At 27.5% G+C, this 17,204-nt stretch overlaps 2 protein-coding genes across 2 annotated transcripts; both read right to left on the bottom strand.

Annotated features, from left to right (window-relative positions):
* Positions 1-2,774: 2,774 nt before the first annotated feature.
* On the bottom strand, positions 2,775-5,004 carry LOC108768462 (gustatory and pheromone receptor 32a). The gene is made up of 5 exons (XM_018518892.1): positions 4,949-5,004; positions 4,356-4,602; positions 4,028-4,096; positions 3,050-3,139; positions 2,775-2,864 (listed from the first exon to the last, which is right to left on the bottom strand). The coding sequence occupies exons 1-5, from the start codon at positions 5,002-5,004 to the stop codon at positions 2,775-2,777; spliced, it is 552 nt and encodes a 183-aa protein (XP_018374394.1).
* Positions 5,005-7,554: 2,550 nt separating this feature from the next.
* On the bottom strand, positions 7,555-15,498 carry LOC108768789 (putative glycerol kinase 5). Its single transcript, XM_018519360.1, has 12 exons — positions 15,403-15,498; positions 13,100-13,193; positions 11,392-11,491; positions 11,048-11,207; positions 10,754-10,868; positions 10,329-10,522; positions 10,078-10,204; positions 9,883-9,987; positions 9,135-9,229; positions 8,585-8,748; positions 8,184-8,317; positions 7,555-7,867 (listed from the first exon to the last, which is right to left on the bottom strand). The coding sequence occupies exons 1-12, from the start codon at positions 15,496-15,498 to the stop codon at positions 7,725-7,727; spliced, it is 1,527 nt and encodes a 508-aa protein (XP_018374862.1). The 3' UTR covers positions 7,555-7,724.
* Between the last annotated feature and the right edge of the window lie 1,706 nt (positions 15,499-17,204).

Here is a 17,204-nt window from a genome sequence, read left to right as displayed (position 1 = left end):
GAGTATTCTTTGAGAAACATATATCACTTGCCTGATAAATGAGGCGAATGTGAGGTCTACTACAGAATTTATCATAATCGGAAAAATAAAACATATGCAGCTATAAAAGGCAAACCCGTATCCAATATTGATATACGTCCACATCACATGCAAGATGCATATTATTATCATGCCTGTTAGCCAGAGAGCCATAAGAGACAGAACATGGCGAAAGTGTTTTTGATACTCTCTTTTTATACCCAATGTCTCTAAAGTATTGTCCACTATATTACTCCTTTTAATTATGATATTTATATTCTTTAAAAATTAAAATTTGTTAATAGAATAGTTAATTTGTTTTTTTTTAACAATATTTATTACTATATAAACATAAAACGTTATGATGTCAAAGGAAAATATGTATAAATAAACTTAACATTTCTATAATTCACAAAAGTATATAAAAAAGGGGGAGATTTTTATTATGTATTCTTATATTAATTGAATATCGATATTTCTGTAATTTGTTAATGCAATTTGTTCATATCTCTCACTGCCGCTTTTATATAAAACTTACGTACCTCTGACTTCCACCAAAACAGAATTATAGCCAAGGTGGCAACTAAGATGTTGATTCCCAAAACAAAATGAAATATTATAAAATTATAAGCAAACGCTTGCTGGAAGATATCAATTCCTTTGTAAAGTATAATAAAGTAACCAATCATTATTGAGATGACGTAGAAAATACTAAAAAAATATCGTGGGCGATTTATCGGTATTTCGAATATTCCCATGCAAAATATACGGTTGAGCCATATAATAGGCATAACTGCCTGTTTCAAATTTCTTACACTTGACATCATTTTAAACCGTTCACTATCAATCTAGACCAATTTGTATAAATATTAACAAATATATATTTATATTAAATGATGTTATAATTAACATTTTATGAATAAGCTTACGTGCTTTTTTAACTTTTATATACTTTAGTCTTACTGCGGTATCTTCATTGAAACGATAAGTCATATAAACGATGAATATCGAATAACTGAAATGTACACTAAAAGTTGTTTAATTGAGATTGTGACCGAATTGTCGTAAAGTACGGAAAAAAACGTGTTGCATCTGTTAAATGTCTGTAAAAACTAAATTTAACTCGAACAGACTAATGCGTGTTAACCTTAATGAATTCTCTCGTCAGCGAACAACTAATAGCTGATAAATGATCTCGCATGTTAATGTGATATCATCACCAGCCTTCGTAAGCTATGCAATTTCACTTATTACGCGCATGTTTTACGCCAGTAATATATATTGTATAATACTTTCGATTACTTGTTCGGTTAGGCATAGCTTGCCTGACATTTTCTCTTTACTAAGAAACACGTTTAACATAGCGACAAGAAATAATTGCAATCTGTAGGCTCATCTCTGTCTCGGCAATTTATTGCAACATATTTCTAATAAAATGATTGTACATCTTTTGACCTAGTTTTTAATTAAGTGAAATACAAACATAGACATTTAATATTACTTGTTGAGTTATACTCATGGAACTTCTATTGATTATATACGCATACAATATGAGTATAAATTGAAAAATGTGATAATATATATATACGAAAAGTAACACTGTAATTGGTCTACGTGCAAATAGATTGATTATCAAACAATTGCAAAACTACATTTTTTTGTAGAATGCAATCAATCTTTCAAGACCAAATAACTATTCACGAATAATTATTCACAAGAGCAATAACTGTTTAATTAGTTTAACTGATCGATATAATCAGTTACATTGTTTTCTAACAGTATTTTACTAGTAAATTATACTGTGTTACAAGATTTCGGTTTTCGAACATCTGAGTGGTGATTCTTATTATGTACTTTCAGTTGCTGAAAAAGAATATAAAGTTAAATATTTAGTAAGAATAAATATTAAAAAGTCCCATTAACTATAGATTTTAAGAAATCAAGAAATTTACAATATTTTTGAAAATACTTTATAAATTTAAACAATTTATAAACTTTTTTTTACTTTATCAAATAATATGCATAAGAATCATCATTTAGATATTGAAAAACAGAAACCTTATAAATCAATGTAAATTTTTTACATTAAATATTGCAAATACGAATAAATTTTATTATTTTAATACGTCATCTACATTGTACATGAACAATAAAAGGGGCTTTATATCGTCACATTTATTTTCGTATATTATAAAGAAATATTTAATTTTCTTACATTTACATTAAATATATTACAAATTTGCATTGTTACATAAAAAATTCATGGCGGAATTTTCACAAATTTAAATGAAAGAAATAAAGAAATTTTTTTAGAAGAAAAAAGAAACTGATCGGTTCAATATATATACATCATACTTAGACTAAAGCTCTTCCTCTCTTACTAAATATGAAAAATATATTACTTAGAAAAAAAATTATATCTTGTTAATTTATTATTATACTATACTCTACCTACCTTTTTGAATCATTGCAATTTGATTTGTTAGAATTTTCGGCATTGCAAGAGGAAGCAAAATTATAAGAAAAATAAAATTAATAAAATTTTATTAATCAATTTACAACTTTTTAAATTAATTTATTGTATACATTTGAATATGTTTGAGGAAAATTTAATTCTATATTAAATACACGACATTTATAAAGAATAATACTTTATGTAAGCTCTTATGAAACTTCTTCATAAACTTCTGTTTTTTGAAATACTATTAATAAAAGATTGTTTATCTAACATATTTGAAGTCTCTTCCAGTCTCATATTACGTGTTATTTTGTTGTACGGATGGTATTACAGGTGCAAAATTTATTTGTATTAAAATAACCACATACGTTGTAACCGTGGCAAAGAACTGAAAAAATATATGCGGTTTCTTATCTTTTTCATTCTTCAATCTCATAATTACATAATGTAGTTTTACACTTTAAATTTATTATATACGTATAATTATACTAAAAACATTATATATTATTCAGAATAAATAAATAACAGAACCTTATTAAATTGATTAAGTTAAACAAATAATAAATGACATACCTTGCCGGTAAGAGAATTATTAATTGAAAAGAAACCAAAAGCGGTAAAGTTTAATGACCTAAGCATTATTTGTTGTGTAAATTGATGAATCTGTAAACACATTTTTGTATTCTTATTATAAACCTAAAGATCGTATATTTATATACGTGATATAGAGGAAAAGTTTGTGTACTGAATTTTTTTAGCAATACTATAGATTTCTATGGTGTCGTGGCGTGTAGTAGAGAAAGTCTAACGAATACGTTCAGTACAATTTTGATCAACGATTGCAGCTTTTTGTATCAATAATTGTAGGAATAATTTTTTTTGCACCATTGGAATGGAGCGTGATATTTCGACAATAAGGAAAATCAAATTTCTTGTAAAACTTGAAAAGAATTGGCTAGAAATTTATAATCAGACTATTTGTAGCATTTTATAAATTTCTGGTTTATTCTTCCCGAGTTACACAAAAAAACTTCTCAGGGAATCTATTATGGAATAAATGAAAATGAATTCCAATTAGAATTATTTCGTTTTACTTACAAAACACTTATAAAAATCTAGAAAATAATTGAATAATTCCAATCAAAATCCCCATTCCAAATAATTCCATAATACGTACTCTGTTTTTGTTAAAAATCACATTTTATTCAACGGCTAAAAAAACTATTTTCAACAATTATTGATACAAAAAATTGCATGTGCAATCGTCAATGATAAAATTATACGTATTCGTTAGACTTCTTAGAACACGCTATGCCATCGTCATAGAAACCTGCAGTGTTATTGTGTTAGCAGAAAAAATTCAGTGCGCACGAATTTTTTGTCCACATCACGTCATTATCCAAATAATGTTGTACATTGAACTTATACAAATCTGTGATTTATATATAAAATGAATTAATTTTGTATATAAATATTAATAGTGTTTTACGTTATGAAGAAAACTCTAATTTAATTTTTATAATTATTAATAATACATGAACACAGACTTACCTCTTCTCTCATATCATCATCGATAATAGATGCTTCAAAGGATTGTATAATTTCACCAGTTTTATATGCCTGAAATAAATATTAATGCACGATGCAAATTTAATATAAAGTCATGAATAAATTGGACAGTACGATGCGCGTTATATATATTTTCATGGAGAATTATTATGCTCGTATACATATAAGTATTTAAGAGATATACTGAGCATATAGAATTAATATGTATATAAAAAATAATTTATATTTTTAAACATAATATGTTTAACTTAATTCTAAATAATGCATATATTGTGTATTTTATTTTTATCATAAAAATAGTTTTTTATACCTCGGTTGATATACTTGTGCAAAGTCCATTCACTAATATAATTTTAATTGAATATATGGACGCCCACATTGCCAAGGCAATAATCTTTTCGTTATTGATTATGAGTAATTTGCCAGAATATGTGAGATATAAACAATAAATACTCGATGTCACTATTGTAAAATGAACCGCTAATTCGAGTAAAAGTTGCAGACAAAAAATATTATTTATTTGTCGTCCTGTTTTTGTAATTTCTAGATGTAAGTGTCTTTGACAAAAAAATATCAATTAATTAATGATTATTTAATTAATAAACTTCGAACTTTTAAATACTAAGTTATTTAAACAATTTACATAAGCCACACGTATCGTGTGTGTTTTATGTGAGAAATTGAGACAAAGGAAAAAATATATAAAATAGACTTAACTTTTAATAGAAATATTTATACATTTGTCATCAATTTAATAGATATCATAAAGAAATAAGTATGAAATGAATAATTGTTAAAGTATCATATATTAATCATTTTTATCAGATTTTTTAAGATGTTTTTTTTTTATCATAGAGCAAACTAATCAAAATTAATAGAAACGAAAATTATTATTGATCTTACCTTAGCGTCCGAATGAGATGTATTATTTTGTCTTTATGGATTTTATAATTTACCATTATAAATGTAATAGATGTATTTTCATGCTTATTACGAATCTTGAAGGCATGTGATTCATTTGCACAAATCATTACATCGTTGATTAGAATATTTGTCTTTTGAAATCTGGTTTGAATACATCTGCCACATTACAATTTTAATCAGTACTCAAATATATAAAAAGAGTAGTGTTATTATATTTACTTTCCATTGCAAACAATTTAAAAAAACATTATTATGATCAATAAATATCTTGGAAATCAAGATAAAGAAATCTCTAAAGAAATCTTATCAATTTTTGTATTTTAGATAAATTTGTCACAAGATGTATGAGTATTTTTTTAAGAAATATATTACTTGCCTGATAAGCGAAGCGAAAGTAAGCTCTACTACAGAATTTATCGTAACTGGAAAACAGATGCATATGCAACTATAAAGAGCAATCCAGCATCCAACATCATGATAAAGCCATATTATGTACAAGACGTTTACTGTTATTGTGCACACCGACCAGATAGTCACAAAATTTAGAATGTGGTGGGAGGTTTTCTCATATTCTATTTTTATGCCCAGTGTGTTTAAAGTATGGTCCGCTATAGCATTGCTCTTAATTATGTTGTTCATATTCTTTAAATGTCGAAATTTATTAATAGATTAGTAAATTTGTTTAATAATAATTATTCGAAAACATAAAACGTCATAATGTCAAGGGAAAAAATCTACGCACTCAAATGTATTATTTAACGTTGTCCTATATTTACAAAAAAGATGTAACAAAAGAAAAATTCTTTATTAAGATATTTTGAAATTAGCTAACTGATGTTTCTGTAACTCCATTAGTAATCTTTCCATAATTTTCATATACCATATCTACCAACTTTACATTAAATTTACGTTTGTTACGTACCTCTGATTTCCACCAAAACAGAATTATAGCTAAAACGGCAACTAAGATATGGACCCCTAAGACAAGATGAAATATTCTAAGCTCCAAAGCAAACGCTTGCTGGAAGATATGAATTCCTTTGTAAAGTATAATGAAATATCCAGTCATTATCGAGATGACATAGAAAATACTCAGAAAATATCGTGGGCGATTAATGGGTATTTCGAATATTCCCATGCAAAATATACAATTGAGCCATATAATAGGCATAACTGCCTGCTTCAAATTTTTCACACCCGACATCATTTTGAACCATTCACTATCAATCTAAATTGATTAATTTGTATAAATAGTAATAAATATGTAATTATGTTAAATAACGCAATGATTAACACTTTTTGAATAAGTTTAAATTGTTTTTTCAATTTTACATGTAGTTGAATACAGTTTTTTTGTTGAAACGATAAGTCATACAAAAAAAACAATAAATTTCAGATAACTAAAACAGACACTGAAAGTTGCCGTTTAACCGTGAGTACGACCAAGTTGTCGTAAAATATGGAAAGAACTGTGTTGCCTATTCTACGTCTATAAGGACTAAATTTAACTTGGGGACGAGATGCGTGTTATTCTTAATGAATTCTACATTGTAGCCAGTTAGCAACTAATAGCTGATAAGCGATCTCGCGTCCTAATATGCACCAGCTTGCGTAGGTCATGCAATTTCACTTATTACACGTTTCACGCCAATAGTGTATGTTATACACTTTCAATTACTCGTTTGGTTATCCATAGCTTGCTTGACTTTCTCTCACTACCGAGAAGCAAGTTTAACCAGCGGTAATAAATAATTGTAATCTGCAGCATCATATTTAGTACTTTATTATAACATTACATGATGAAATATTGCACCTTTTGTGATCTTAATTTTAAAATTAAATGAAATGTAAATATAAAATCTTAATATCACTTTTTGAGTTACACTCATGGAAATTCTATTGATGTACGTGCGTATTCTACAAAGATAAATTGAATAATATGATGACGAAAAATAACACAAATTGACTATATCTACAAATAGATTGAGTGTATATAATCTTAATTTTATTATTTACAAAATATAATATAATTGTTGTTTATACAAAAAGTATTGTACATACAATTGTATAATATATTTCTATTTAATCTGTTTAAATTATTAAATTTTATATAGGAAAATGATCCAAGAAATTAATTTTTTTAATGATCTGCGTAAATGTAATTTTAGATTATATGTTATGACTTATGAGAACTATAATGGCCTTGCATTACGCGATAAATATGATATGTTTTCACTTTATTGATATGATCTGAAATTGGATTATTAAAACTTTCATTTTAATTGAGAGTTATGTTGGAATTGCAACTGTATGATATGATATGAATGACAAAAGTAATATCATTAATAGAATTTTCGTGTTTTAGAAAAACTACTTTCTATACTGTTATTTTATATAATTGTTTTAATTCTTATTACTAAATACTGATTGATCAGCTAATCAACTTTACAATATAAAATAATATAAATGTATAATATACATATATGTATATTCATGTACATTGTCCTTGCATATTATAAAAAATTTCTAATATATCCCAATATCATTAAAAATTATTTTTATTTAGTATTTATTACACTGTTGTGTGTGTTGTGTTTTGTATTAAATCTATAGTATCTTATACCATATCGTGTCAATTTGACATTATAGTGCCAAATTGGCACTATATAATGTCAAATATAACCATTGTTTTAGTATAAAATAACGATATAATCACTCACTTTAGGTTAAATTTAATTACAGATTTAACAGTGTATCAGTACCAATTTTTAAATCGCTCCACTGCGCGTTTCCATTGACGCAGCTCATATTGATGAGATAATCGCGATTCTTCGTTTGGTTTGAATATTTTGTCCGTTTGACGGAGTTCCAACAGTTCTTCTCTGCTCTTCCAAATTCCTGAAATTATTGTATTAAACAATACATTAAAATTTATCATTGTAAGTACAGTTATGTGTATTCAGTCGCATAACTTTTAATATTCGATTATTACATCTTAAAAAATTTAGAAAAATGCGCGTCCAATAGTTTATCGGAGCAATTAAAAGCTAATAAATAAATGCTCTAAATTATATTTGAATTAAGAGTAGTACAACACAAAGAACCGCACAAAAAAAAGATATCCTACATAAAAAAAGTAATATTAATTTCTAATAAATTGTTCAATTGTAAAATATAATATATATATGAATTATTATAATAATAGAGATTTTACCACATTGTAAACCAGCCAGAAAAGCTACTCCTAAAATGGACATTTCGACAGATACCGGACGCTCCACTTCCAACCCTGTTGAGTCAGCTAACGATTGCATAACAAAATCATTCTTTGTAACTCCACCGTCGACTCTAAAAAATAATATTTTGTATTAAGTCAATACCATATTATGTATAAATATTATTATCAATATCAATTTATCAATATTATCAATTATTATCAATGTTACGTTTATATATAAATACATGTATTACATTAGAAATAGCAGAAGTTAGAAATCAATAGTACAGACAAAGAAAGCATTTCTTTCTCTTTTATAATATTGTAATAATTTTTGTATCATTAATTATTCAGATTATAAATATGGATTTTTAAGCACATCGTTGTATAATTTTTACTTTATTTTTTGAAACGTAAAAACAGTTTCCTTGCATAAGCATTCATGAAGTAGTTGTATCCTGAAAACAAGACTCTCCAATAGAGATCGAATAATATGTTCTTTTTTTGTAGTGGGCTTCAAACCGAAGAAACCAGTTGCAGCTGTATAATCATTTATGGGAGCCTGAAACAATAAACGACGTATAGTATAGTTATATATTTTTGTACGGGTTCATTATTATTTTTTATCTTAATTGTATATCTATATGCTTTAATGTTCTCTTTTTCTTCTGAACGTTATAAAATAAATAAAAAATATTTCTCAAATATTCGTTTAAGTGAAAATTGCAATAATATTTTGTACATATTTGATATAAAAATTAAAAGTTATAATATATATTTTTAAATATATGTTGTCTTTTATTTTTATCGTTAAGAAAAATTTAGAGAAAATAATTTTCTTAATTAAACTACAAAAACGTATATATTTTTGTGTAAAAAGAAATGATTTTATAATATTCTTATATATGGTTGATATTAAAAAACATAATTTAATATAATAAAACATACTTGTAATCCGCTAAATGCCGGAACGAAATAAACTCCATCGGTGTCATTAACCGAGTTTGCCGCATCGGATGTTTCCGAAATATTGTTTATAATTCCTGCAGCAAATGTAGAAATCAATGTACATATAACACGATAATATACATATAAAATTCCTCCAGAGAAATAAAATATTACTTTTTGCTTTAAAAACTTACGTGTATATTATCTATACAGTATAAGTAAAATGCCTATGTGAACCCTCGTAATTATTAATGCGTAAAATATTTCTCAATATATTCAGAAAGCAATAAGACATGATTTGCAAATAATTGGAACGTACTTAATAAATTAAGTCAACTGCAGATATTTCTATGCTGGATAGAATCGAAGCGTCTGCAGTTAACTTCATCTGGTGAAAACATTTTATATTTGCGAATTATATTCCATCGTCTTTAATTAGCAATTTATGAATAAAAAATAAAATAGATTGTATATTTCTCAAAATTTTACTTAATTTTTTACTTAAAAAGTAAAATATCGTTGTGTGTGTCATAATTAAAATACATTATCTTAAAAATATATGAAAATGAAAATTTCTATTATTTGAAAACTCACAAAAAGTATAAATAAAGTAAAAATTTTAAATTAAATTTATAATATTATGTGATGCAAAAAAATATAAATATATCTTATATATGATAATCAAAAAATTAATAAATTAAACAATATACAATTTGATAACGTTGATTAAGTTTTATTAATAAATTACCTATTGATTTAGCCCACTCAATTACTACACCGGTGTCGCTTGAAGATCCTTCTACAACGTATACTAATTCTTTTCCAATTCGCCATCCGACAATTGGATAAAGTCCTATAAATTTTTCAATTTTAGTTCTGTTATTATTTTAAATTAGCATATATATTTTTAGCGATATATAATATGAATAACTAGCAAAATTACCAGCAATGGATGCGTGTGGTTCTCGTCCTGTGTTAACGTTCATGAAAGTGCCTGTCCCCATAGTAATTTTGAGATCGCCAGGCTTAAAACATCCTGAACCAAATAAAGATGCTGCTTGATCGGCCATCTAATTTTATTAACATATTATTAGGAAACTTATTAATTCTAAAATTAATTAATGAGTATACGTAGTGTATACTCTACTATAATCGTTGTGTCATGAAGTTAAACAATTATATTGAATTACTTACTGAGCAATAAATTGGAATTTCAGCTCCGAATATGTCTTTAGGAGTAACTCCAAAATAACCTGCTGTATCAACCACTTCTGGAAAAATACTTTGTGGCAATTTTAAAATATTTAACGCCCAATTAGCCCATTCCATTGTAAACGGATCAAAAATGCCAGTAGCTGAGGCACTTGAAACATCCATTATATGCTTTCCTATAACAAATAAACTGAATATTAATTGGCCATAATATAGCGAATAAATATTATTACTTTATTATTATTTTTTTTTTATTATTACCGTTACATTTAATATTTATATGTATATGTTTATATGCAGGTAGCTATTACATATAACATTTATTAAGTTCTATAAGAGAAATATTATTTAACACTGTTATGAGAATTGTAATAAATTTAATAGCAAAATATAAAATATTGTTTTACCTGTTAACTTATATAAGAGCCAACAATCTACACCTCCAAATGCCACCTCTTCATTCTGCACAGCTTCTCGGAGACCTGGTACATTCTGAAGAGCCCATACTAATTTTAAAGTCACCTGAGAATTAAAGGGAAATACATTAAGATTTTAGACGGGCATTAATTATTGAAAAAATCTTGAGAAAGTCTATAAATTCCATTACAAAATTATGTTAATAATAACTTAAATTTGATGAAAAATATGACGATCTAACAATCAAATTTATAACAAAGAATTGACTGTTAAAGCATTTCAACCTGCATATTCATAAATTTTAGCACGCTGCCAGCTAAAAATCGTTTTCTTCTTGTAAATGTATACAAGATACTCGCGCCCATTCTTAAACCTCTCATCACTATTGATTGGTTCCATTCCTTGACTAAAGTGGCCGCTCGTTGATCTTTCCATGTTATAAACCTGTTAAAAATAACAACCATAATTGTAATATTTCGATACATCCTTGTTTAACTCAACAATTATAGTTAATTGTTGAAAATATAATACGTACGAAATCTCGTGAATCAATTTTGAAATTAATAAGTTTAAACCAAATTATCTTTATCGAATCATTATTGTTACATCTTTTGTAGCATTCTTATACCTGTGATAGTATTTTCCAGTTTTCAAATTCCAAGTAATAAAACTGGCGCGTTGCGATGAAATTCCAATACAAGCAATATTCTTCGGATTGATTCCGCTATCTGCAATTATAAATAAAGCGAATTAATCTAATTATCGTTACAAATGAATAAAAATAAGTTGCGAAATAAAACAAAAACAAGCCAAATATATAAAGGATATCAGTCATAGGCGGCGGAATCCAAAACTAAGATATATCTCTATTTATTCTTCATATCTATTTTTAATTTTTTTTGTGAATAAAAGTGATAAATTATGATTATATATAGTTAAATATTTAGAATATCAGATACTCACAGAAAGATACTCGCATGAATTTTTATTTAAATGCAAAGGAAAGCATCCTAATGAGAAATGACAATGGAATCGACATCAAATCGATGTTGATTCGACGTCGAAATCATCAAATTCGACGTCGATTCGACAACAATTCCATTGTCATTCCTCATTGGAATTCTATTATCAAATCAAATCGATATAGAAAGAAAAGTTTTATTTGTTCGAATAAAATGTGATTTCAATAAAACCTGAAAATACAGATTTAATTAAAATCGAAATCATATATATAAATAACAAGCATTTACTATTTCTTACTTTCGATGCATCCGATTGGCGTTCATCTTGGTTTATGAATATCTCTAGAACAGTTCGAAATACAGAAATAAGGTTCAACACACTTTCGATGAGTAGCTAAAGGTTCAACTCAAGCTTCAATATATCACGCAGATTATATTCGATGCTGTTACGTGAAAATTTATTAATCAATAATCTTATTCACAAATTAAGTGTGAAAGTTAAAAGACTAATCCTGATAGTAAAGCGTGTCTCAGCAAAATGGCATAAATCTGTGATTATGATGCTGGCAACTTGCTCTAGATTTCTCTTCAACGGTTTTGAATATACCGACATTGTAGCAATATATACAGATAACAATGTGTATATGTATTTCCAGCAGTTTGACAGCAAAATAGTTGCGTCAATGTTGTCGGCAATATGACAGCATTGTATAATGCTACATATTATTATGGCAACATGATGGCGATAATACAAATTTTGATGATGACGATTTTAAAGTTGTCGGCAAATTGCTGGCAAATTGCTACTCAACGTTATCATATCGTGAAGGAATCAACCAATGAGGACTCAATTGCTGCAATTTTGGTAGCAACACATACTTAGCAATGCATACTTAGCAAGCAACATGCCAGCAACAAGACAGACACGCTGCTATCTGGGAAATGCATTAGCCGTCTTTTGTAAGTTTTATATAAGATTTATATAAGATTTACGTAAAATTTATATAAGATTTATATAAAATTTATCTATGTGTAATTAATGGAGATACGATCAATTGTGGCTCAAATTGAAGCTTTATGTATCTATTGAAAATGCGTGAAAAACCAAACTTTTCTGCGTTCATCCATTCCAGATGATAAATTGTGGAGTTTGAAAAGATCCACATCGGCGTATTTTTCAAAAACAATTGATATATTTTACATTTTTATATACACTTTTTTCATTATAGCATTTCTATATTAGGAAGAGAAACTATTGATGTGCACATGAAGCCTCATGTGGACTTTCTTTATTATTATGAAGAAATGGTTAAGAAAGAGTTTATTAAATTTTGATGCTTTTCAAAAGAAGACGCTATTATAATAATAACTTACGGTCTAACGTATCCTTGATTACTTTTATTATGGTCTGCCATAGATGATTGGGATCTATCTCCACAAAACTAGGCTCTGGATATATCAGATTTACCTAAATTAGAAAAAGATTTTATTTTTGTTTTATATTTTTATATTTTATCTGTGTATTCGATTTAGCCATCAACTTAATTTAATAACTTTGAAATTGTAGCTTAACATTTATTTTATTTTTTTCGGAAGAAGATATTAACAAAAATTTTTAATCGCATATGTTTTAATTTTTAATTCTTTAATTATGAATACTTTGTTCGATAATTAAATCGATGTTAAACATTTATAAGTAAGTACAGTCTCTTTGCTGTGTTGTGACCTTATTAATTCGCAGAAGATACTAAGGAGCACCTTTACACTGTAGTAATAACTTTGTGACCTTGAGAGCATTCTATTTTTGCAATCACTTTTTTCTCCACTTTCATTTTTTCTCAACCTGTTATGCCTGTTATACACGTTCAAGTATGATTGCGCAAATAACTTGCACAAGCATAAATAACAATTATAGAAATTTACTTGAATATGTGTCAAAAAACTGCATTTTTATTTTGACCGCACAAATAACCTGAACACATATAAAAATTCGTTCGATATGCTTGCGCAAATAACTTGGACAATAAATTGGAGCGTGCATATGTATAGCACATTTAAAATCCAATCAGAACATCTGTCTGTATTGCTTCCACTTTTTGTATTTAGCATCTTCGCTTTTTTTTTTCTTCAACGCTTGAATATATATTTATTTCATTTTAAATATAAATATTTTGGGGGATTTCTCGAACAACGAAAACAGACTTTAATTAAAGCTTAATTAATGCATTTAGCATAATAACAAATTTAATCTCTTGCATTAACTGAATTAGTGCATACCAAAAACTGCTGTACATGAAATTAGTTAAGTCAAATGAAAAAGCATATATTAAATGCCCAGTAATGATTAATATATCAATCATAGTCAATTATTCTCTTCACATTCGATTGTAATTAGTCAATTCTTACAAATTACAGTAAATTAACAGATTATGACCAGTGTAAATGATCCTTTACGTTCAACTGATCTATGAGCAAGGCTGATTATAAGTTCCGAAACTTAAAATGTGTACTGCAATTTTTCTGCTGACGAGTATACATGCTTGTATAAGCATGCTTGTGCAAATTTATTGGAATTATCTTTTCTCCAACGGCATACGCATACATTTTTCATAGATCTATTTACATTTGAAATATCATCGTTCCTTGATAATTCGGAAATAAGTATAGCAAGACTGTATAATCGCTTAAAAATTATAGAAATGATTTCTTTTTTTGTCTCTGACAGAAAATGAATTCTCTTATTATTTACGTTATATGCACAAAATCTTTCACAACTCCTTTACAAAATTCTTTACAAACATTACAAAAGGCATTCCCATTGATTCATAATTAAGAGAAAAATGAATGCACGTATAACTTCTTATTATTCATTTATTATGCAGTATGAGATTAACATAAAAAGTACGTTTGCTAATTTTTTAACTTATTCGTGAATTATTGGTAAGGATAAAATAAAAAATGACTAATTTGGTATTAATTCCAATTTATCAATTTTATTATCATTGAAATATAGTTTCTACTAATGTTCGTTTTGTAAAATACAGTATTTTATAAAATGTAATATATTATAGAATTGTGAGCAAACGATGGTAAATGTGATATCGGATTTTTTTAGTGATATTTTCTAAAACTTTTTTCTTGTGTCTTTTAATCTCGTGGGATTAACAAATTTTGTACATTACATGTAATCTTTAATTTTAGTTTACTTATAAAGTTCAACATTTAAGTTCTATTTGGAGATAATCGAATTTAAAATGTACACGACGTTAACTACCACATTGTGCTGCAAATTCATAAGAAGCGCAGATGATATTAATAACGAGCAGTGCGGTCGTCATCCTTATGGAATCAAGTTCATAAAATATGTTATTACGTGTGTATGAACACATAGTTTTATAAAAAAAAATTTAATTCGGAATTATAATTATGCATTTTGTTATTTTAATTTTAAATTAATGTAACACTCTGAAGATGATTTATTGTTATAAGGTCGAAACGTTTGTTTAAATATTTTTATACTATAGACATTGAATTTCTTATTAGCAAAAACATCCAGCTCGGCTTATTAGTCTTTGATTGTGAGTTTTATTTAAAATCTATGTTCAAATACATATAAATTCGAATTCATGTTTATAATTTACCATCCGAGTTTTTATAGGGAATTAATCGCAACAAACCTTCTCCGTCGAAGAAGCTACTGTGACTGCCTTCTCATTCAGGATGTGAAACTGTATTGTAGTAGTACCAACATCGAGCGCTGCGACGTATCTCATGATAATAGGTCACTTTTTTCCAGTAAATTCAAAAATTCCTTGATTTAATCACGTATTCACACATTCACATTCGACTCGATTGTTCACTGAACCGTGACGACTTGTACCGATAGGTGTCGATTACTATTTGCTGTGTAACATTTTTACCTCGAGTATTACAAACAAGAAAAAAGCGTTATGAAAAGAAGTCTTGCAATGAAAAAAAATAATGACTCAACCAGTATTCGATTCAAAGAGCGTTAAAGCACGTTGTTTATCGTGACTCGACTGTGTTTCCACGTATGACCTCGTAGGAAGTTTTATCGAGACTATACAACGCGTCATATAATGATGCGATGAACTCCCGACTCGTACTCGCCAGAAGTGAGTGGGGCAAATAGATTATCGGAGTGAGTGTACTGCATCGAGTCTACTTCTTGTCGATTATAAGCCGCAGCACAGACTTTTGTATAATGCTGTATAACGCATAAGGCATAAGAGATTCAACCAATCAGAATATGAAATAAAGGACTCTAATTGGTTGATTTTCTTAGCCTTATGCGTTATGCAGCCTTATGCAAAAATTTGCGCTGCTTCTTATGGCTGAAACACGCTGCTAAAAAATTATTCATTAAATTCACTCACCAATATTTTTCGCCACGCAAATTTAATCGATAATCTAACTATCAGTGAACGTATATAGCTACCGCGGCCGTAATGTTCACTATAATCGCGATCAATGTAATTGCTCTAATTGTAAATATTCTATAATTTAATAATATTTAAAAATACTTCTGCTATAAAAATTGTATTTTATGAAATTCTTATTATAGTAAAATTTGATAATATTGCATCACTCGTTTGGAATTTAATTAACAGCATAATCATTATCTAGTTTCCCATGTAGCACGTTTTATCAGAAAAATATCGTGAGAAACGCCCATAGGAATAGGGACATCTTCTAAAGGAATTATGTCTTTACGACCTTGGAAGTCTGTAACTATGAACTCGTTAAATATTTTATATTTGATAATCTTCGTTTCTAATTTTATGTACTTTTATCGAAATAACAAAATCTTATATTTAGAATTAATTTCCAATCCAAAAGTTCTTCTTTTCTTAAAGATATTCAAAAATTAATACTAACAATTTTCAAATTAGATGAAAAATCTCAAAGAAAATATGGGAATCTGTAACATTTTATACAGTAACAGCTATTGCCTATAAATAATATCTGCGCAACAGCCAATTAATTCATTACTTGACATACATGACGTATGACAATTACAAAGATTAAAGATACGTATTTAGAACGCGCTTTTACAACGTTAGCACGTACTTAACATATAACGTCGTATATTATAGAATATTTTAGATATAAAAACGTGTATTTATAGATAAAAGCGCATTCTGAATACGAACATATATTTTTAATTATCGTATAACTGTCCTGTTCCGAATTACCTAGCGCCATCTCGTGTTTTGTACAAATTTCACACGTTTACATCGAGAAAGCAAACGACCTATTTTACGTTAGGTTGCTAAAAAATGAGGCCTGACCTAAAGCTGTAGATCAGATCGTATACTAATAGCGTTTTTCATTGGCAGAACTAATGCGCACTCAGTGCACTTTAAAGCCGTTGTACAAAAATCGACGTAAAGATATACGTTTAATAAAAATATATAAATAAATTAAACCGTGAGATATTCGATACATTTATTGTGCT

Source organism: Trachymyrmex cornetzi, unplaced genomic scaffold (assembly GCF_001594075.2).
Source record: "Trachymyrmex cornetzi isolate Tcor2-1 unplaced genomic scaffold, Tcor1.1 scaffold122, whole genome shotgun sequence".
Classification (NCBI taxonomy): domain Eukaryota; kingdom Metazoa; phylum Arthropoda; class Insecta; order Hymenoptera; family Formicidae; genus Trachymyrmex; species Trachymyrmex cornetzi.
This window is presented reverse-complemented; position numbering and strand designations above follow the sequence as displayed.